The 23,250-nt window shown below is 42.6% G+C and overlaps 1 protein-coding gene across 1 annotated transcript; it reads left to right on the top strand.

Moving 5' to 3' along the window:
• Window positions 1-1,247: 1,247 nt before the first annotated feature.
• Window positions 1,248-21,194, top strand: UBE2V2 (ubiquitin conjugating enzyme E2 V2). The gene is made up of 4 exons (XM_069599999.1): window positions 1,248-1,639; window positions 14,592-14,740; window positions 19,001-19,126; window positions 20,313-21,194. Exons 1-4 carry the CDS (start codon window positions 1,624-1,626, stop codon window positions 20,457-20,459), a joined length of 438 nt encoding a protein of 145 aa, XP_069456100.1. The 5' UTR covers window positions 1,248-1,623; the 3' UTR covers window positions 20,460-21,194.
• Window positions 21,195-23,250: the final 2,056 nt, after the last annotated feature.

Genomic DNA, 23,250 nt, shown 5'->3' on the forward strand with positions numbered 1-23,250 from the left:
CAGAGTAGCCATTAAGATGTTGGGGCAGGCTGAAGACCTGACTGGGGAGGATCTGCTTTAAAGCTCATGCCCTGTTTGTTGACAAGATTCAGCTCCTCAGGCTGTTGAACTGAGCTCCTCACATCGTCAAGTTTATTGACCAGAGACTGATCTCAATTCCTTGCCATGTGGGCTTCTCTATAAAGCAGCTGTCATAACTGAGAGCTGGCTTCCCTCAAAGAGAGGACTGGAGCAAGGGACAGCAATGCATGCAATCTAATTTTTTTGGCCCAGACCAGGGCCGTGGGATCTTAGTTCTCTTAGTTCCCACCAAGGTTCCAACCCAGGGCCCCTGGCAGTGAAAGAGCTGAGTACTAACCACGGGACTGCGGGGAATTCCCGGCGATCTAGTCTTCTAAAACAAAATTTCGGAAGTGATTACCTCCGACACCCCACCTCCCCACGCTTGTTGTTTTATTCAATGGAAGCTGGTCAGTAAACTCAGCGCACACACAAAGAGTTTAAAGAACAAGACAGGAAAACCAAGAGTAGAGCTACGATAGTTTTCCACCAGAGTGAAAAGTAAAGTAACGGAGCGCCCAGCAGTGTCACTTCACATTAGGGGGGTAGCTGGGATCAATTCGGAAGAAGCAGCAGCTGACACTTTACGTTCAGAACTAAGACTACGGCCTGTCTTTTCCCAGGCCTCGGTTGTGCTATCGTGAAGTCACTCAGTCGTGTCCGACTCTTTGCGGCCCCATGGACTGTAGCCTACCAGGCTCTTCCCTCCATGGGTTTCTCCAGGCAAGAGTACTGGAGTGGGTTGCCATTTCCTTCGTGCTAAGGCATGGGTAAATGAGTGCGCAGGATGGAAAGAGGTCCACCCCGCAGGGACTACCGCCCTGCGCAGAGCAAGTCCCACTCGGGCGAGCTCGGGCCTCGGGGAGAGATCGGCGCGCCCCAGGGGGGTCGTCCTGGCTGTCACCGCCTGGAACCGCCCCGTGCCAGCGGCCGCCCAAGCCCCGTGGGCACCTCAGCTCTCCGGACGGAGTCATGCTCCCTAATCACTCAGAAACGGAAAGAACTTTCTAGAGTCACAGACTTAATCATGTTTTTCCAGCATGCCTATCTCAAAAGAAAATATGAATACGGCGGCTTAATTGTAAGGTCTCTTTAAACATTCTGTCACTCCTGCAGAACCGTCAACGCCCCAGTCAGGGCCTCATTTCCACAAACACTTGGTGTACCTCAACACAGACGCCACCCTCTCCCAGACAGAGGACAGCCCTCTGGGCGGCGCTCGCGCACGGCGCTCGCGCACCTGATTCGACGCACGCCTGTGATATGTTGGCGCCGGGGGGAGCTCCCGGAGCATCAGCCCCTCACAGAGCATTCTCGCCTCACGCTCTTGCTCTTTCATGTTGACTGACTCAAGTTTGTTCCACGATCTTAGCCTTCAACCTTTCCCTCAGAGTTAGCGGCTCCGTCTCAGGAAGTCGGAAGCCGCAGGGCGGGTCCGCGGAGACGCACCGGAAACAGAGGAGAGGGAGCCTGGAGCCGGAAGCCGCGGGGCGGGTGGTGGCGCTCCCGGAAGTGGCGCGGACGTCGCGTGCGTCTGAGCGGTGCGTCGGGCTGCAGGAGAAGATGGCGGTCTCCACAGGTCGGTTCCTTGCCCGGCTGCCTGCTTTTCCACCCCGACCCGCGCGGCGTCTCGTCTTGCATCTGGCGACCGATCTGGCTGTGTGAGAGAAGCCACAGTACGGCCCCTCGATGGCCAGACTTCCTGCGTAGCGCAGGCGGAGCAGGGAGGGTCCTGGCGACCGTCGGGGCGGCGGTCGTGCCCCGCGTCGGCTGCGCGCCGGGGGGCTGGGCTGGGCCGGGCTCGCTGGGGGTCCGGCAGGCGGTGCAGGATCCGGCTGGCGGAGTCCCGCGGGTGATGCGGGAGCGAGGAGAGGAGTCTGGGGCGGCCCGCTGTCCACCTCGGCGCGCGATGGCTCGTGTGGGGGTCGTGGATGGAGCGAGTCGGATCCTCCGGTTCGCCCTAACGTGGGCGGAGGGCCCATTCTTACCTGACTGAATGCGTGTGGTCTGTCTACCTTGAGTGGATAACTGCGGTGCCAAGTAAAAGCAACGAGCGAGGTGAACGCTCATTGAAAAAACGACTTCTTAGATTAGCTTTTCAACTCTTCTCTCCTATTGAATACAATTTTGGTTTCCTGTAAGCACAGATTTTGAAATTAGATGTTAACACTGAGGTTTTAGAAATTTGACTGTTTAAAAATGTTGAAAGCTGTATTAACCTAAAACCTTAGTACGTGTGGTCTTTCGTTTTTCTGATCGTTATTGAAACCTGACTAGAGAACAGTGTGGTTTTGTATTTCTTGCCATCATTGCACGAATTTTCGTTAAGTGGAATACTTCATTGTATGTTGCGATTGGTACTTTCGAGGTAGTACCTTTCTAGCTACCTTTTAATGAAAAATTGCGTCTTTTGTGTCTCTGTTCCTTGCAGGTGTCAGGATAAGCTGTTTAACGATTTTAGCATTGCGAAACTATTTCACGCTTAGGGTCAGACCTAAGAGGTAAAGCATAGGTGATTTAAAAAGTGACGTTTTAGTGTTGAGACTGCTGTTGTCCTTGCTGTTTGAAATCGAGTGTGCTCATGCATGGGGCCATGTCTTTTTTAAGACTTGTGCATCCTATCTTTAGGTTCTTGAAAAATTAGTAATAAAATGGTATATTTTAACTTGATAGTTTTCATTTTGTAGATTTCATTTTTTAAACACAGTTTTTTCCCCTGTACCATTTTACATATGAAAGAGTTTGGAAATATTTTGAAAAAAAACAATAATTAGGTTATATTAATGGCAGATACTTCTTGATAACAACATTTAAGTCATTTTTGGAAGTTGATATGAGTTATAAAGAAGTTGCAGAGAGGTTATTAGCGTATTTTGTTGTACATCTGAAGCTTGAGTTTTATAGTTTATATTTCAGCATTCTAGTTCTTACATTTACACTGATTTTATGTTCTATGAGTTTTGAAATCTTAGCATAATTTAGAAGAATAACTGTTAGACTGTTAATGGATGTTTTCTTAGACCCTGAAACTTGTTTTGACATTGTTGCTGAAAATTGCCTTGGTCAATATCACATTTATTCCTCTTCTGTGTTTTGTAAGCTTGACAGTATTATCCAGCATGGAGAGAGAGGAGTGCAGAAGCAGTTTTAGGTTATGTTTTGTAAATAACTATTTTTAAATTACGTTTTCGCTTAGTTATACCTTGGTATTGCTTGCTTCTTGGTAGCAAGGGAGGGAAACAGTACCTGTTTGTGAAATAAATATGATAAAGCTTGAAATTTAAAATAGATGAGCTAGATGGATGTGCTGTACATGTTTTTTATTTAAGCCAAATTAATGTAAAAATAACTGTTTGACTGGCCAGAAAGAAAAAAACACCCAACAGATTTTTTTTATATCTTATTTAAAGCATTTTATTTTAACATGTATTATTTAAGTCATATGCTTTTACACTTGCTGTTACTAAGAAGAAAAATTGGGAAGAATTTTAATTAGACTTGGGACTTCTAGGGGGGCGCTAGTGGTAGAGATTCTGCCTGTCAGTGCAGGAGACATAAGAGACTTAGGTTCGATCCCTGGGTCTGGAAGAATCCCTAGAGGAGGGCATGGCAACCCATTCTAGTATTCTTGCCTGGAGAATCCCATGGACAGAGGAGCCTGGCAGGCTACAATTCATAGGATCACACAGAGTCAGACATGACTGAAGCGACTTGGTACTAATTAGACTGAGCCCTTTAAACTGGAAAATACTTTGCCATACCACTTGGTTCTCTAGTTTTGCAGTTGAGAAGACTGAGGCCTAAGGAAGTATAAGCTTTTACACAGTTGGTTAGCAATAGAGTCCAGATCAGAATTCAGGTGTCTTACTCAGTCTGGAATTGTGAATTTGGAATAGTCCTGAAATGAAGAATCTTACTTCCTTTGAGACTTGAGAGTGGCTTTCATACTTCTCTTCTCTCTGCAGGTTCCTGTCTCACACTGTCTAGTGCTTCTCATGGACGGAAGTAGGGCCGTGGTGGAGACTCCACTGGCTAGGTTTCCCTTTCCCAAGAGACAGTCACCTCTGGGAATCAAGATAATTTCATAGGGCATGACTCTACAGAATAGAAATTTGTTAGTATATTTAGTATGTGTGATTCAAAAATTTAATCGCAAGGAGGCAGCTCTACTACAGGCTTTGTTGTCTGTGAATTGAGTAAGCCATGTGGTGAACCACCACCTGCAGACTGAGAGATGTGGCGTGTGGCCGCTGGTCGGGATTGCTCGGCAGTTACTCACATAGTGACTTGTGGACAGAGAGTAGCAGCCGTGTATACTCTGTGCGTTTACTCACAGTGTGTGTGCCCTGGAGACTGGAGTCCAAACCCTCTTGTTGGGGGATTGGCATTTAAATCCTGGTAACTAAAAGTCACCCATATGGAAACCATGAAAAGCAGAGATTGCCCATATGTGGAGACATCCATTTAGCAAGTATTTGGGGAGCTTTTTGACACAAAGCTTCAAAATTGATAGAATAAATGGAATGAAACCCAGTTTCATTTAAAAGTTTTAAAAGTTTTCATTTAAAAGTTTGTTTTAAAAGTAATTGACTGTTAGAAAAGAGCCAGTATATTTATAAGATGTTTCAGATACTGTGAGATGGCACTGCAAGACTGGATTTGGGAGTGTGTTCTTGTTTACAAGGGCTCCGCTGATTTGTGTTAAAGTGGATGTTATTTTCAGTTTAAGTTGTAACTCAGCAAAATTTCAGACCACAGAAGGGGAGAAATTCTTAGGGCTTTTTATAGGTGCTTACATACACTGGAATAATAGTTCTCATGGAAAGTACATTATGAATCATCTAGGCTCTAGCTAAGTTCATTTTATAGATGAACAGTGAATATATAGATATAAAGTGAGTTTCCCAAGATTATTTAGCTCGATGTTGATTCCAAACTAGTTTCTTGATTTCAGCTTTTTTAGTGCCGCTTCTGTATCACACTGTATTCTGTAAGCTTTCAGTTGCTGCATATAAATGAAATCATACAGCATCTGTCTTTTTCTGTGTGGCTTATTTCACTTCAGTCAGTTCAGTTGCTCAGTCATGTCTTACTCTTTGCGACCCCATGGACTGCAGCACACCAGGCTTCCCTGTCCATCACCAGCTCCTGGAGCTTGCTCAAACTCCTGTCCATCAAGTTGGTGATGCCACCCAACCATCTCATCTTCTGTTGTTCCCTTCTCCTCCTGCCTTCAATCTTCCCCAGGATCAGGGTCTTTTCCACTGAGTCAGTTCTTTGCATCAGGTGGCCAAAGATTGGAGCTTCAGCTTCAGCATCAGTCCTTCCAATGAATATTCAGGACTGATTTCCTATAGGATTGACTGATTTGATCTCCTTGCAGTCCAAGGGACTCTCAAGAGTCTTCTCCAACACCACAGTTCAGAAGCATCAGTTCTTCGGCACTCAGCTTTCTTTATAGTCCACCTCTCACATCCATACATGACCACTGGAAAAACCATAGCTTTGACCAGGCGGACCTTTGTTGGCAACGTAATGTCTCTGCTTTTTAATATGCTGTCTAAGTTGGTCATAGCTTTTCTCCCAAGGAGCAAGCGTCTTTTAATTTCATGGCTGCAGTCACCATCTGCAGTGTTTTCCACTGTTTCCCCATCTATTTGCCATGAAGTGATGAGACCACACGCCATGATCTTCATTTTCTGAATGTTGAACTTTAAGCCAGCTTTTCACTGTCCTCTTTCACTTTCATCAAGAGGCTCTTTAGTTCTTCTTTGCTTTTTGCCATAAGGGTGGTATTATCTGCATATCTGAGGTTATTGATATTTCTCCCGCAGTCTTGAGTCCAGCTTGTGCTTCACCCAGTGCAGGATTTTGCATTATGTACTCTGCATTTAAGTTAAATAAGCAGGGTGACAACATACAGCCTTAACATACTTCTTTCCCAATTTGGAACCAGTGTGTTGTTCCATGTCCGGTTCTAATTATACTGTTGAAGCCTCGCTTGGAGAAGCTTATTTCACGTAGCATGATACTATGTAGGTCCATCCATGTTGCAATGGCAAGATTTCATTCTTTTTTATGGCTGAGTAGTGTTGTGGTGTTGGAGAAGGCAATGGCAGCCCACTCCAGTACTCTTGCCTAGAAGATCCCATGGATGGAGGAGCCTGGTAGGCTGCAGTCCATGGGGTTGCGAAGAGTTGGGCACAACTGAAGCAGCTTAGCAGCAGCAGCAGTGTTGTGGTGTATGTGCATGCCTGCCACATTTTATTCAGTCATTCATGTGTTGATGGGAACTTAGGTTGCTTCCACATCTTGGCTATTGTACATGATGCTGCAATAAACATAAAGATGTATGTATCTTTTTAAAATAGTGTTTTTGTTCTCGTCCATTAAATACCCAGGAGTAGTATTGTTAAATTGTATGGTAGTTGTATTTTTAATTTTTTGAGGAAGCTGTATACTGTTTTGCATGGTGGCTGCACCAATTTACATTCCCATGAGCAGTACACAAGGGTTCCCTTTTCTCCACATTCTTGCTGACTTGTTATTTGTTGTCTTTGTGATGACAGGCATTCTGATGGGTGTGAGGTGGTGTCTCATTGTGGTTTTCATTTGCATTTCCCAGATGACTAGTGACGTTGAGCATCATCTTTCCATGTGCTTGTTGGCCATCTATGTGTCTTTGGGAAAATGTCCTATTCAAATCCTCTGCCCACTTTTTAAAATCCAATTTTCTTGTTTGTTTTTAATGTTGAATTGTATGAGTTCTTTGTATATTTGGGGTGTTAACTGCTTGTCAGATTTCAGTGTTTGCAAATGTCTTCTTCCATTCCATAAACTTCCTTTTTCTTTTGTTGATAATTTTGTTTGCTCTGCAGAAGCTTTTAGTTGATGTAGTCTCATTTTGTTTATTTTTGCTTTTTTTCCCCCTTGCCTGAGTAGACAGATCCAGAAAATTATTGCTAAAACTGATGTCAGAGAGCGTGCCCCCTGTATCTTCTAGGAGTTTTAAGGCATCAGGTCTTAGGTTTAAGTCTTTGATCAGTTTTGAGTGTGTTTCTGTAGATGGTATGAGGGAGTAGTCTAGTATGATTCGTGGCCATATTGCTGTCCAGTTCTCCAGCACCATTTGTTGAAGTCAGTGTCTTTGCTTCTTTGTATATTCTTGTCTCCGTTGTAGATTAATTGCTCATGCAAGTGTGGGCTTATTTCTGGCTTATCCATGTTTAAAAAATTGTGTTAACTGTCTTTTTATTGTTGAGTAGTAAAAGTTCTTTCTATACTCTGGATACAAGTTCCATAGCTATGTGTTTGTATTTTCTTTTACCTTCTTGATGGTGTCCTTTGAAACCCCAGCGTTGTAAATTTTGATAAAGTCCAATTTATTTTTTTCTACTTTATTAAGATGGGAAGTCTGGCATTTGATATGTGCTTCATTGTTTGACTCTGTTTTAAAAACATAATGTTGATATATGTGAGTTCTCAGTGATGGTCTGGTTGTGATTACTGTACATGATTACCATTTGACAGAGGGCAGGAGTCTAAACCCTGCCTTGCCAGGTGTGAGGTTTAAGGTTACATTAAAGAGAAATATAGCCAGGTAACAGGCATGCTCCAAGCAGTTTATTCTTTGTTAGTATATAATCATGCAAAGATTTTTTTCTGCCTAGTGACTGGAATGCTGTTGAAAAGGACCAACAGCGCAGAGCTTGGTTTACTGTTTGTTTCTCATGGTAGTGTCACCTGCTCCCTCAATTATCAGTTATGGTTGACTAACCAGTATTGATACAAGTGGTTGTTTCCTGAGAGGATATACGTAAGTTATTGAGAAGTTTTTAATTTTCTGAAGTGTTTACCTACCGGCAACGACTTGGCAGGATCGCTCCTTTGTTTCTAGCTGCAGCTCCCAGGAGTCCCAGGCGAGCAGTTGTGCTCCTGGAAGTGGTCTCTGTCAGGGGAGAGTGTGCCAGCCCTCGATCCCCTTAGAAGTCCCTGCTAGCGAGGGACCAAAGGCGCCCTGACCACCCTCCACCCCCGTTTCTTCTGAGGGAGGCATTCCTCCTTAGCCCTGAAGTAAACGGTGCTGTCAGCTCTCTTGGAGAACGTTGAGTCACTCTGTTCTCACTGGCTTGTCTGTCGCACGGAGATACCAATAGTGTGTTCGAGCAAATCTTTTGGGACAGCTTACTGCATTTGAATGCGTCTGCTTCCGTGCTCGTCCTCGCTTGCCATCTCTGCCAAGATGCTAGGCAAAGGAGTCTGTGTCCTCCACCAGCAGCACTTACAGGACAGGCCCTTAAGTGTAGACAGAGAGGTGGACAGTAAGCATCTGCCGGAAACGCATCCCAGGTTTATTGAGCGCCTCTGGTAGTCTCGGCATTACTTACGGTCCAGTTTCTATGTAAGTGATTTAATGATGAGAAAACAAATGACTCAAGGAAAATCTAGCTTTCCTCCTTAGTGTATTATAATGTTCTACTCGTAAATTTTGTTTTGAGCTTACTTTTCTGAAATGAACAGTACTAAGGATATTTTGTGTTCGGGTACATTCATTAAATAAACACACGAAGCTGCTTGTTTTCTTCCTTCCCTGAGTTAGTATATCGCACATGGGATGTAAGAAGAGGTCCAGAATTTGGGGAGTGGCTGGGGGCAGAGTGGTTTTGGCTGTAACCTGTACCAGTAGCGTCATTCACCGTCTGCTGTATGTTGCGCAGCCTCCACACCTTGGTTCCAGGTACTTCACAAACCCTGTGATGCAGAGGTCTGTCTTCCTAGTGATTGAAGGTAAATTCAGATGCTTCACAGGTACACCATTGAGTTGAAATTTTTTCAGATTTATTATTTACTGCTGCTGCTAAGTCACTTCAGTCATGTCCGACTCTGTGCGACCCCATAGACGGCAGCCCACCAGGCTCCGGCATCCCTGGGACTTTCCAGGCAAGAGTACTGGAGTGGGTTGCCATTTCCTTCTCCAATGCATGAAAGTGAAAAGTGAAAGTGAAGTCACTTAGTCCTGTCTGACTCCTAGCAACCCCATGGACTGCAGCCCACCAGGCTCCTCCATCCATGGGACTTTCCAGGCAAGAGTACTGGAGTGGGGTGCCATTAGTTCATCAATTCTAAGACAAATTTTAATATCTTAAATGGATATATGGCTTCAGACAGAGATTTATTCTTACGATTTGGGGGTTGACTGACTGGGCCTGGTTGTCTCCCTTCGCCTGACGACGGGCTTGGCCTTTTGCCCAGGACCTTGTTTCTCATCCATGTGGTCAGTCTAGGCGTCTTGTTTGGACTTACTTGCATCCCAGTAGTGTCTGGGAGTCAGAACTTAAATGGTGGTTGGCTTCAGAGAGACCAAACAGAAGGTATCAGGGCTCTAACAAGGCTGGCCCCAGAACCACACCAGTGTCGCATTCTGCCAGAACAAGTGGCAAGGCCAGCTCAGAGTCAGGGGGCTGGGAGGGGCCCAGCCTACAGCCTGAGAAGCACTGCTCGCAGCTGACTCTGTGCTGGAGGCTGCCTGCCTCCTTGTGCTTTGCTCTTGGGGGCGAATTTCACTCAGTGGGATTTTAAGTCAATGCACATGAATATTTAAAAATTCTTGTGATGGTTTGTCAGTTTACCTCTTCAGCAAAGTGTATTCAGTTTTCAGTGATGTGTTGAGGTGGATAAATAGTTTTTCCACTGTTTTGTCAGCATTGTGTTTACCATGGTGTTAATTTTATTTTTTGATCGGAGTTTAATAATAATATTTTTTATCTGCATATTTTTGTTAATTATCATTTGTGTTTCACACCTGTGAAATATATTATCCACTTACTAGTGGAACTGGTTATTGACATAGGGTTTTAGTTGTTTAAAAATCAACTTAAAATTTTTCCCTTATAGCTCAGTTGGTAAGGAATCCGCCTGCAATGCAGGAGACCCCAGTTCACTTCCTGGGTCGGGACGATCCACTGGAGAAGGGATAGGCTACCCACTCCAGTAATCTTGGGCTTCCCTTATGGCTCAGCTGGTAAAAATATCTGTCTGCAATGCAAGAGGCCTGGGTTTGTTTGATCCTGGGTTGGGAAGATCCCCTGTAGAATGGAAAGGCTACCCACTCCAGTATTCTTGCCTAGAGAATTACATGAACTGTATAGTCCTTGGAGTTGCAAGGAGTCAGACACAACTGAGCAACTTTCACTCTTTAAAATTTTTACACCTTATATTTATTATTTTTCCCCCTTTGCATTTGTGTTTTTTTAACTTCTTCGAGTCATGTCTCTTGTTTTGAAACTCCTTCAAATGAAATTCAAGGGTCCTAAACCTGGGAGGAGCTTTGGGAATACTGTGGTTCTGCAGGGATTCTGAACCCGAGGATAGAGGTGGGGGGCAGAGACCAGGGACAGGAGTTCTCCTTTCTGCCCAGTCCCGTGGACTCCTTCCAGAAGGAGGCTTGCACACGTCGATCATTGAGCTGGGGTGGAGTGGGCAAAGGTTGGACGTCATCACCTGTGAGTTTTAGCTCCGTAGTTGATGTCAAAGTACGCAGCTGTCTGCTTTTGTGGCAGAGCAGATCCACTGCCTTATGGAGCGTGCCCGCCGCCGCGGTCGTCTTGCTGCTCCTCCCCTTGTTTTTCTTGTCCTGCTGCCCTGGTGTGCTGTGCACTCCATGAAGGCAGGGCCGTCAGTGTCAGATCCCGTTGGCCTAGCACAGTTCCTAGCTCGTACTCGATGTTTAGTTTTGGTTGTCAGATGACAAAATCACAGAACTACAATAAAATGTACCACATTTTCCTTAGTGGAGGCGTGTGGTGTTTTTTCCCTGATTACTCTTTCATCACAGCTGATACTGTATCCCACCTCCCCGTCCTTCAAGTCTGGGCTTCAGTCCCTCCCTGGGTCCTTGTCACCACAGGTTAAGTCTGAATTTGCAAGCACACCTGTCCCTCCTGACAGTTTCTGGCTCTTTGCTCATTTATCCTCAACTGCTGTCCCCAAACATTGCCTGCAGTTCCCTCTCTCCTTTTTTGGATACTGTTTCTCCTTTTCTGTTGAGACAAAAGATTTAAAACACAAGAAAATGCATGAATATACATGTTACCCCCCCACACCCCCACCCCCAGCTCTCCCAAATGGTAATAAATTTTTCTTGCTTCAGGTTGTTTTGTTTTTTGGAGAAACAAGACGTTACCTGCACCCTTCCAAGTACTAGGCCACTTCTTTGCCCAGAGGTGATCAGTGTTCTGATTTTGGAGTCTGTTCCACAAGTATTTTTATACTCTTGCTAGATGTGTATGTATTCAGAACAGTATAAAGATCTATTGATACATAGCTTTTTTATTTCTCTTTCTGATTTTGGTAAAGTGTATGTAATAGACAGTGTACTGTCTTAACTTCCTCTGTACAGTTCAGCAATATTACATATTCACTTTGTTGTACAGCCGTAAACCTGAAACCGTGCACTCATTAAACAATGTGTTTTAAAATTTCAGCATTAATTGATACTTGTAGCTCTGATTCTTTCATTTTAATTGCAGTAGCATTGTGTCATGGGTTATGCTATGTTATGTCTGGGTTGTTTCTAAATTTTCACGGTTAGAAATCATAGTACGTGAGTGTTCCTGCCTTTCTCTAGCCCAGTGCCAGCATTTCTGTAAATGTTACCAGTTTCCTCCTGAAGTAGTTGTGCCAGTTTATTCCAGCTTCAGCAGTGGAAGAGCCTTCATCTCCATATCTTTGTCAAACCAGGCGTTGCCAGAGATAACATTTGTCAGTCTGGCGGATGGTCTTTAGGGTTTAGTTCTTGTTTTCCCAGGCAGTGAGAGTTCTGGCTAAGAGGTTGACCTTTGGAACTCATATCATGTATATGGGCTGTTTTGTTATTCCCTTTAATGAAGATCTTAGACTAAGGGCTTAAAATATTTAAAACTATTAAATAAGAATAGTACCATCACCAGGCACACATAGACACACACAGGATAAAGGCAAGTGGAAGTAACAGGAAAGGGCTGAGAGCCAGCCAGCGATCAGAGGGCAGCTTATGCACCTGCTGCAGCATTCACAGCCCCACAGCCCCACCTTGTGGTGTGTTCTCTTTACAGACATTGGTGCGTGAAATGAAGCCAGAGTACTCCAGGCCTCAGTTTGAAAATAGAGCTTACTGATATTTGTTTGAGTCTTATACTTAAAAAAAAAAAACAAAACAGAACAACCTTAGCTGCTGTAACCCTTTAAATGTTAACATTGCTGGTAATCTTAGAACTATTTTCCCAAAATGCTGCTTTGAGAAATGGTGAGAAGTTTAGCAGTCACTCAGTTTATTGCTTTTATGGCACTTACATAAAAAGAAACATCTTTACATTTTTTACTTTGTAGTTTTGGATGCTTATAAAGCTCTCCTGACTGAATTGTTTTTGAAAAGGAGGAAAGGAAATTACACATAAATTGAGAATTTTTCTTGGGGAATGATTTCATAGATGGTGAGGGTGATCAGGCTCCTTTCATATTCCTTTAAAGAGCAGCTCAGGAGCAACAGATTGTGGAGATTCTGACAGAGTGGCTGTTGTTCCAGGGTGCGAGCACAGTGTGAGTGCATAGAAACTCTCGGCTCAGGGACCCCTTCTAGGTCATTCTTCAGGACTGCAGAGAGCTTGAATTCTCACAAAACGTAGGTCAAGGTGAATGGAAGCTTTGTGTAATTTTTGTTAATATGAACACTAAAATGATGAGAGTCATCGTTTATCCTGTTTGAGATCGATCACCTTACAGTGGCTCTGTGGAGTAGAGACCGTGGCGGTTCCCCTTGTATAGGTGAGGACACTGCAGGGGCCCTGCCCGAGCGGCAGCAGCACTGGGTGCGGCTGCGGCCGTCGGAGGCCTGGTCTGTGCCCACGGTGCTGCCTGGAGAGCCTAATGCTTGAGAGTGACGTCGGTCTGGAAAGTGGGCTTTAATACTGGGGCTGACATGACTTAGTACAACAGCAACGGCTGCCACTTAAAACCGTGTGACCTTGAGTAGGTCACTTAACTCCTTCAAACTCCTACTTTCGACAACTGTAAAATGGGTGCTTTTAGGATCCAATGGGATAGTTTATTTAGTGTAGAGGGTACGCTAAGCAAATGGTTATTAATAGTTATTATAGTTGTAATAATGCTTACTCTTGTTTTGTGGTTTTTGTCATATCCATGTTTCTGTGGCCCAAAATTTTAAAGTGCTTTTTCTGAAGCACAGTACATAAAATGGCTACTATTTCTAAGTTACAATATTTATTGGCTTTTCATTATTTGTCCGGAAGGACTACTATGAATTAGTAACTGAAAGAGATGTTTTAGTTGCTCTGCGGCGCGTGGGATCCTCCTGGACTGGGATTGAACCCGTGTCTGTTGCATTGGCAGGCGGATTCTCTACCACTGAGCTACCAGGGAAACCCTGAAAGAGGTGTTTTAGTTTCAGCAGGAGAGATAAGTTATGCAGAATGACAGTCTCCTTAAAAGAGATGTCACCGTTTTTTCCTGCCTTGCAATTATGTGTGTGCTTGCTTTTTAGAGTGGGAAGGGAAGGAGGGAGGCAGTGCTCCAGAGCCAGCAGAAGGGTCTTGGTTTTTCTCAGAACTTGCGCAGTGGGGCTGGGAAGTGTTTCAGGCTGGGTGCTGTAGAGAGCTCGCAAGACCACAGGGTCTATCCTCCGGAGAGGCCAGGCCAGTGATCCTGAGAGAGGCTGTGATCAAGTCACATGCTGTATCACCAGCCCTGCTGGTTCCAGGGGTTGGAGGTCAGGGTGGTGATGGTGGCAAAACCGGGTTCAGTGAGAATGAGGTGGTGGGGACTGTGAAAGGCTGGAGTTCTGGGCAGAGGGGAAAATTTTTTATTAAGATTTGAGAAATAGATGAGGTCTAAAGGGTTCAGAAGTGGAGATGTGAGAAGGGCTGTAAAAGTGTCGCTGGGTTGGGCCAGGGTGGGACGGACATGTCATAGGAAATTAGCCACCAGGAGACTGGCTCTCCATCGTCGGACCTGCTCACAGGGGAGGCAGGACACTGTGGTTATTAGGCAGCCAGCACACTGGTTGAGGACCCAGGGTGGGGTCAGCATTCTAGAAAGTAGTGCCTCTTGGTGCCTTTTTACAAATGGGATGTAGTTCTCTTTTTTACAGATCACTGGAGAGTATGTGCTAATGCAGTGACACTTTTATGACACTTTCTGGTCATGCCTGTTTACCTGATGCATTGTTCTTGGCAGAAATCTCAATTATGGGAAAACAATCACTTGTAATGATTCCCTTGTGATTGATTTATGTCACTGTAAAACTGGTTAGGTGTTGAGATACATGTTCTGTGCTGCTGTTATGTTTGGAACAATGCTAGCTGTAGCTTTTTCATTTTGAAGACTTATTATTAGATTCAGCATTTCCTGGGGCAGAAGACTTTTTAGAGAATGTTGCCTTTTTAGTAAATAATTTTTAACAGTTAATTTGGGAAAAGCTGAATTTGACTGTGTGTAGCCCTTATAATTATGAGCTACTTTGGCTTCCTTTTGTATAGGCGTTAAAGTTCCTCGTAATTTTCGTTTGTTGGAAGAACTTGAAGAAGGACAGAAAGGAGTAGGCGACGGTACGGTCAGCTGGGGCCTGGAAGATGATGAAGACATGACACTCACAAGGTGGACAGGCATGATCATTGGGCCACCACGGGTCAGTGCATACATTACATTTATTTCCTATGAATATTTATTGTAACTTTTGAGTATGCATTTTTTATGTTATTAATATTAAAGTAAATAGTTAAGATAACTTTAACTGAAAGAGTTCCTCACTTTTTACTTATTTTTGTACATTTGTTGATGCTGGATTTTCTGGAGGAGTGGGGGCGAAGACTGGTGTGATCATTGCTGTCAAAGTGTTTGCAATTCAGTAGAGGAGAAGGCATGAATGCAGACGACAGACCAAATGTGGCAGAGTGAGTTCACTGTGGGACTGTAGAATATGTCTCTTCTAGCTGGAATAATTGAGGAAGGCTGGACAGTGGAGGAAGTTGCCTTTGGAATACCTAAAGGACTGGCTGGTAGGATTTCAGAAGGTGATGATGGGGATGGAGAGCATTCCAGATAGAGAGGAGAAAAGGTGAGGCACGGAGCGGAGGGGTATTTGGGAAGAGCGAACAATGTGCTGTATGTAACACGCTGCTAACCGGCCGTGTGTATCAGCAGGGTTCCTAAACTGGTTTGTGTTGAGTGCACGTTGCTGTTGGCCAGTGACAGTTGATTGGCCTTGGAAATGTTCTGGCTTCGATGTCTTCACCTGTAAAATATGTCAGAAAGGCTGATTCTTGCATGTTTCCTAGTGTTGTTGGCCACAGACCTATTGTTTTATTTTTAGGTCTTTCTCAAGTTCATGACTTTTTATTTTTACTCAAAATCTTTTTTAGATTGGGAAATTTTTTTGTACCTTGCATTCTTCACTCAAAGGCCCCATTTGCGGCATGCCCTGCAGCAAGTCTTTTAAATACGTTTTGTATGACCTTTGACTTTGTTAGAAAGAACGCAAATTGGAAGTTTCTTTTTAGTCTTTGGTTTTGTGTATTGGTTGCTACCGGTAATGGGACTTTTTCAACTGTTTTGCTGTTGGGTAGAATTTAGATTTTTTTGATTTTTATGAAAGAAAAATGGTCAGGTAGTTAGCATTGATAACTTCCGACAAATGTTTGTTTGCCATTTTCTGGTATTCCTTTGTAGAATTCATGTACTCTGCTAAACTAACAAGTTCCCTCTTCCTCCACTGCTCTGATTTTTCCATTAGACATGTAAGGAAGGAAATAAAATGCTGATGGTTAAAAATGTTGTTTTATAACTCAGTATTTGTAATGAAAACCTGGATGTTTTACTACCTGTGAACAGTATCACCATGGTCTGTTTGGTAAAAGTAAGTGCTTATAACTTTTGAGCATTCTTACTTAATGAATAACTTGAAGATTGGACAGTCTGAACTGAGTAGAGTATGTTTTCAGAATTACTTAGATTTTTTCTTTTTTAATTATTTATTTTTGGCTGTGCTGGATCTTCACAGCTGCATCGGCTTTTCTCGTTGTGGAGAGTGGCGGCTCCGTTCTAGCTCTGGTGCTCGGGCTTCTCATTGCAGCGACTTCTCTTGTGGAGCACGGCTCTAGGAGTCAGTGGTTGCAGCACGTAGGCTCAATAGTTGCGGCGCACGAATTTAGTTGCTCTGTGGCATGTGGGATCTTCCCGGATCAGGGCTCAAACCCACGTCTTCTGCATTGGCAAGCAGATTCTTTACCACTGAGCCACCAGAAAGTCCTGAAATTACTTAGATTTGATTTTTCTCGCATTTGTTCCTCTGAGAGAACTTGAAGAGTATTGGAGTTTGTGTGAAGTAAGACCCTCAGCCCCATAATCTAGTTTGCAGATACTGCTCTCCCGGTTCGGGTCATCCGCAGGAGCCCCGCACTGGCTGTTCCCTGGTGTCACTGAGCCACAGGAAGCCCCCGTGTCCGGCTGTGCCCACTGGGGGCTTGGCTGTTGTAGGGTAACGTGAGGGTGGGCCAGCTGGCAGGGTTTCAGAGACAGGTGTGCCTCCTGCCGCTTTCTGTGTTGGTCGACTTGGAGCCCCTTCCCCTTCTTGTGCAGGAGGGCGCAGCCTGAGTGGACTCTGTCTTCCAGTCAGGCTTCAGCCCCCCTCGCTGAGCTGGGGGGCTGGGTGAGGGGTTGTGGTCTCAGCATTCATTCAGCTGCCTTTTAATTAAACTTGCAGGAGCTGGCATCTCATCTTGGTTGTTTTTTCTTTGCCGGGTACCAGATTTAGAACAGTTTTGTCCCAGCTTTAGGGTAATGTGAAAATTGCTGCCTTAACATTCTGTTGCTTGGTTAGTTGTTTCTTGTTTTTTTATGTTATTAAGATCCCTGGTTGCTTTATATTATTCTATTATTTATTTGGATTTAAATAAATCCAGTTTTGTTTTTCCACATTTGTTAAATTTTTAGCATTAGAGATTTAGTAACTTTTCCAGGTTTACTTTTATGTAAGTGCAGTACCGTATCACTTTAGAAATTTTGAGAATTAAATTAATAATTAGGCAATAGGAGAGTATCTGACTCTAGTATATAGTTCGTAAATAGTAGTTCCTTTTACTTATTACTCTCTTCTCTACTCTTTTGTTAGGTAACAGAAAGGATTGGCTGTTAATTTAAAATCCAGTGATGATGAAATTAATCCAGGGTATCAAAAGTTAGGATGTTTAATTTTAAGCATTGTAGGTTAGTTTAGAGTTTGTTTTTTTAACTTAAAAACTTTTATAATTTGCATGTAGTTAAATGCATAGGTCTTACTGTGACTTTCAAAAGGTATATCTTGTTACCTGCACCTGTGTCGAGATACAGACCATTTCTGTCACCCTAGAGAGTCCCTTGCCCTTCCTCGACCCCAGACCTGACCCAGTTACTACTTCTATGCCCTAGAGTATTTTGCCCATCATAGAACATGCAAGTGGAATCATGTAGTGTGTGTACTGAGAGGCCTGCTCCTTTTGACTGGTGCCCCTCAGGTTCACCTGCATTGTTTCATTCATGCGCTGCATAGTGGTTTGTTTCTTTTTATTATGGTGGGGATATGCGGCAGTGTGCTTGTCCTCTGATCATGGTTCTCTCTGGTTATTGCAAATAAAGCTGCTGTGATTACAGGTCATCTTGTGAACGTAGGTTTGTTTCCATTTCTCTTGGATCAAAAATGCCTAGGGTTGGAATTGCTGCATAGTAGGGGAGTTACACGGAGAAGGCAAGGGCACCCCACTCCAGTACTCTTGCTTGGAAAATCCCATGGATGGAGGAGCCTGGTAGGCTGCAGTCCATGGAGTCGCTAAGAGTCGGACACGACTGAGCGGCTTCACTTTCATGCATTGGAGAAGGAAATGGCAACCCACTCCAGTGTTCCAGGAACGGCAGAGCCTGGTGGGCTGCTGTCTATGGGGTTGCACAGAGTCGGACACGACTGAAGCGACTTAGCAGCAGTAGCAGCAGGGGAGTTAGGGAAGGGGAGTTGAATGTGTGTAGTGAAATGCATGGGAAAAAAATCCCATATTTTTTCCGTAATAGTTATACCATTCCCTACTCCTAGCAAAGTATGAGAATTCTGATTGTTTCCATGTACTTTGAGTATTTTTAAGAGTATGAGATTTTTCAGGGGCTTTTTTTGTTTTCTTTTTCTTGTAGTTGATTTACAGTGTTGTCTTAGTTTCAGGTGTACAGCAGAGTGATTCAGTTTTATCTACCTATATGTCTATTTTTATTTCAGATTGTTTTCCCTTAAAGATTATCACAAAATACTGAGTATAGTTCCCTGTGCTGTACAGTGGGGCCCTTGTTGGTTACCTCATTATTGTTCTTTTACTGCAAGTACTAGAGAGGATGGTATGCATGTGAGTGGAGAGCGACAGACAGGTGTCTCCTTGGCCTTTTTAGTTCTTTTTAAGCCTCTCCGGGTCCTGGGCGTACTGTTAATATATGCTTGCTGTTAAACTTAGATGAGTTTTATATAGCTGCTTACTTTTTTAAAATACTGAAACATTTATTAATATATGAACAAGATTGTTGTATACATTTTAAACCATGGTTATTAACACCCAAGATCCACCTCCACTGGGGAGATCTCTTACTATGAGAGAGAAAGCCATGGATCTGTTGAGGTGACTGAGATCCATAGATGGTCAGCTTCTTTTTTTCCAGATTTATACAAGAATCATCAGGTATTAAATTTTTCACTTTCATTTATGTTTTATTTTCTTGTTTTAATTGCACACTAACTGTATTTTTGCTAACCATATAGATAAAATAAATTTGTTGAAAAGTAAATTCTTGATCACACACATGGCAATATTAAGTACATTTATCTTGTGCTTTTCCAGTTTATTAGCGCTTGAATATTGTTATTATTTCTGCCTTCCAGACAAATTATGAGAACAGAATATATAGCTTGAAAGTAGAATGTGGACCTAAATACCCAGAAGCTCCTCCATCAGTTAGATTTGTAACCAAAATTAATATGAATGGAATAAATAATTCCAGTGGAATGGTAAGTTAAAGTTGTTATTTTATTTTTACGTAACCTGTAAGTTTATAGTTAGGAGAACATTAAAACAACAGAAAAGCGAGTGGAAGCTGTTTATTGGGTTGATAATCCTAGTTAGTTGAGTATTTTTATTATGAAAGGTGTTGGATTTTGTCAGAAGCTGTTGTGTGTCTGTGGAGATAGTGGTGGGTTTTTCTGTTAATATGGTGTGTCACACTGATCTTTGTATGTTGAGCCAACCTTGCACTTCCTGGGTAAATTCTGCTTGGTTATAGTGCATAATCAAAATGTCTGTATGTTGATCAGGGTCAGCCATAGGTGAGAGTTTATAGCTTTCTGAGGCTTTGAAGCCTGTGTGCAGCACTGCACGTGTGTGTGTCTCCTGGACCCTCAGGTGTGTGTGGGACTTTGTAGCCTCACTGGACATCTCCTCTCCCAGCGTTTCCTGTGGCGTCTTTGGTCCCCTTCCTGCTTGCCCTCTTGCTGCTGCTTCAGGCAGTAGAACTATTAAAACAGTTTTTTCTTTAATTTAAAAAAAATTGTATTTTTTATTGAAGTATAGTTGATTTACAATATTATATTTGTTTCAGATGTACAGTATAGTGATTCAGTAGTTTATAAACTATACTCCATTTAAAGTTACTGCAAAATTATGGCTATCTTTCCCTGTGCTGTACAACACATCTGTGGTACCTGTGTATTTTCTACATAGTAGTCTGTGTCTCTGCTGTTACACATTGGACACTGGTTATTTTTGACAGGTACCAGGGTAGAGAGGGGGTGGTCGGGGAATAGATGGTCCTCAGTGGGCAGGTTTCCAGGGAGCTGCCAAATAGGCCAGGCGACAGCATGTACCTGTGGCTAAGGCTTTGAAGAGGCTGTAGCCCCAGCCTGTCCGTCTCCCCCAGTGGAAGACGAGTCCAGCACAGTGCAAAGAGCATGCTGGAGTGGGATCTGAAAGCAGAAGTCAGGGTTACCACTATTTGCTGATCCCTGGTGTGAGTAACTGCCCAGGCCTTGGATTGTGGCCCTAAGTATTGTGTGGATCTGTGGTTTTATAATGTTTGCTTTTGTGAAAATAGTGCCTGACTGTGGATTTTTAAAGCCCTTCTTATTAAAGTACATCTAGTAAATTGGTGCCCAAGTACTTTAAACTTTGTAGTTAACTGTACTTTTCCCCTCCTTTCAGGTGGATGCACGAAGCATACCAGTGTTAGCAAAATGGCAAAATTCATATAGCATTAAAGTTGTACTTCAAGAGCTAAGACGTCTAATGATGTCCAAAGAAAATATGAAGCTTCCACAGCCACCAGAAGGACAAACATACAACAATTAATTTTAGTGGATCTCAAACTTGTCTTAAATCAGCAACCTTCTACTCATGTTAATGTCTTGATTAAATATCACAATGCAAAATACCCACACATTAAAGTAAGATAATTCCAGCTGGTAAACATGACCTGGACATTTGTAAGAATATATTTAATATATGTACACCCATTATGTTTTCAGGTAACAGGAAGAAAATTCAGCAGTCTTTTCTTGTTAAGGCACCACCACTTAAGCACGCACCTGGAGTCCTCACTGGAGCTCAGGTTTGCAGGTGAGAGCACAGCAAGAAGTGTCGGCTGGCTGTGCAGGCAGGTGTGTTTCTGACGAGAAAGCCGAGAAGGAAACTCGAGTGGCGTGCTCCATCATCTTGCTTAGAGAAAGAGCTTCAGTTGAAATTGTCTAAAGTAGCAGGTACAATGAATATTGTCACAAAATGTGTTCATTTTTGAAGCGGTATGGGTGCTGACTACTAGTAGTATCAAAAATATGTTCAGGATTGTTTTGATACCTGTATTTATAATAAAAAATGTTGTGGGGGAGGTGGATGAATTTCTGTTACAAGCTGTTCCTGTGTGTTCCATGTAACAGATGTGGTAAATATTTGTTTACAGTCTTTGTTGGACAGACCATGCATTTACGTTTAAATGAAATCAAAAAGGAATTAGGTGTATGGATATGTGATTTGGAGATTAAAGTTAGTCTTAAATTGTAAATAAAATGTGGAATGTGTCTTCAGAAACGGTGCCATTTCTGTTATATTGATGTGTGTGTACAGTAACTTGCTGAGATTGCAAAAATTGGAATTCTTGTAGCTGTTCATCTATACACACCTCTCATTATTTATCCCGTATGGTATACTTCTTGCAAATTGGAATTTGCAGAGTGTTTCAGAGTACAGATTTCCTAATAGGCTTTAATTTCTTGTTAGGAATAATCCCAGGTATTATGTTTTCAACTTGATTTCACTAGAAATATTATTAAAAGAGATGTCCGAGTTCTAGCAGTGTTTTATAAAATTTAGATTACAGATTATCCAAATATACATTTTAGTTTTCTTCATAGTATCTGCCCCCAGTGCTCTTAGTACTGACTGGGATTAATTTTTTCCACTTACCTTAACTCTGGCAGCTGTGTATTTCTGAATTGAAAGTTCACCTGTGCTCTGCTTTGACCACAGTGACTTGAGGCTTTGGGTCACGGTTTCTCATCTCATAGAGCTTGGGTGTACTACTTTGTTGAAAATCCTTCCTTCTTAAGAGTTGTGCTTTCTGAAGAAAATAGACAGGTGGTCGTGTAATAAGAACTTATTTCTCAAACAACCACTGATGTGTTTTTATCAAGTGCATTCAGAGTTACCTTTGAGCTACCTTTTCTTGGCCAGAATACATTAAAGTTAGCAGCACTATATCTAAAGTTACTAATTTCAGTCTGACTTTAAATAGCGAAGATGTTTAAAGTGACACATAGAGAATGTATACGTACATACTAGTGCCTGGGTACTTTGTTAGAATGGGTTTGAAATGGACTGTTACCTTGGCATACATTCTTTAAAAATTTTAACTGGTTGAGATTAAGTGGAATCCCACTGACATCCTATGTGAGAATGGTGGTTCCTGATGGTCTGGATTGGTGTGTAGTGGCCCCTTTCGTAGGGAGAGTGTGTCCTATCCTACATGGGCGCCAGTAACCACCTGAATGCTGTTTGTTGTTTCCACATTAGTGGGCTGATCACTTGGGCACCTTGACCTCTTGTCTTTCATTTCCCCACATCCAGTGTTGTAAAGGCCTCCCCTCCTCTTCCCCACCAAGGTGTGCATTGCCTTTGAAAGGCTAGCAGGTAAGACCCTCGGGGTTGATCATATATTAATAAAAATTGCAAAAGTAAAGTGTTTGTCTTGTTAGGTCAGTGTTATTCTTGAATGGTTTTAGTTACTAATTTTCAGAATCCCTTATTTTAAAAATATTTTTTCTAGTACTTTAAAGGCATTTGTTGTTGCAGGTTTATGTGTGACTTTTCAAGATTTTGGAACATAAACTTTTGTTACAGGTAGTCAGTGGTGTTTGATCTTTTGGGTATAAAATAGAAAAAATTATTTTAAATAATCTCTTTAAAGGAATTTATCACTTCAAATTTGAGTAAGTGTGTGGAGAATTGGTTTGACTTGCATATAGTTTATAGTCTGGATTACTTAATACCGATTCATTGACTTAAATACTTTCCACTAAGTATAGATTATTATTGATAAATACACATGAAATTCAGTTGTTTTGAAAATTTAGAGGACACAGTTGGAAAATATCAATGTATTTTCCATTCTAGATGTGGTGTGTGGTGACGTGGGCATGCCGGAGCAGGCGGGCTCTGGAAGGAGCCTTGTGAATTGTTGGCTTTGGTCAAAGTTGTGTTCTTTCTGATGGGCACACAGCCATGCTCTCATATCAGAAGTATGTGTGATACCATCTGGTGCCATGAGTTACAGGATTAGTGAGTTACTTAATGGGTTTTCCCCCCCAGATTTCCTTTTATATTTTTTAGATGCATATGTGTAGCATTATAGTATAATTAATTGCTGGGAAGGATCTAAAAGGTACTGATTTCACTTTTCTACCAGAAAACTATGAAGTACCAATATGATTTTCCAGTAACAACTTGGTTGGCTTTTGGTTATATTCACAAAAAGAGTCGGGCTCCTGAGATTTTGGGAAGTGTATATATTTTGTATATAAAAATAGAAACATTATGAAAAGCAGTGGATACAGTATGTTACAGGATTGATAGGAGCATTAGCAGTTAA

The sequence above is a fragment of the Ovis canadensis genome, chromosome 9 (genome assembly GCF_042477335.2).
Source record: "Ovis canadensis isolate MfBH-ARS-UI-01 breed Bighorn chromosome 9, ARS-UI_OviCan_v2, whole genome shotgun sequence".
NCBI lineage: Eukaryota > Metazoa > Chordata > Mammalia > Artiodactyla > Bovidae > Ovis > Ovis canadensis.

What these genes read in the sequence shown, in the direction of transcription:
- UBE2V2 (XM_069599999.1), top strand. An exon ending in TGATCATTGGGCCACCACGG is followed by an intron (nt 14,741 to 19,000) that starts GTCAGTGCATAC and finishes TCTGCCTTCCAG; the next exon opens with ACAAATTATGAGAACAGAAT. An exon ending in TAAATAATTCCAGTGGAATG is followed by an intron (nt 19,127 to 20,312) that starts GTAAGTTAAAGT and finishes CCCTCCTTTCAG; the next exon opens with GTGGATGCACGAAGCATACC.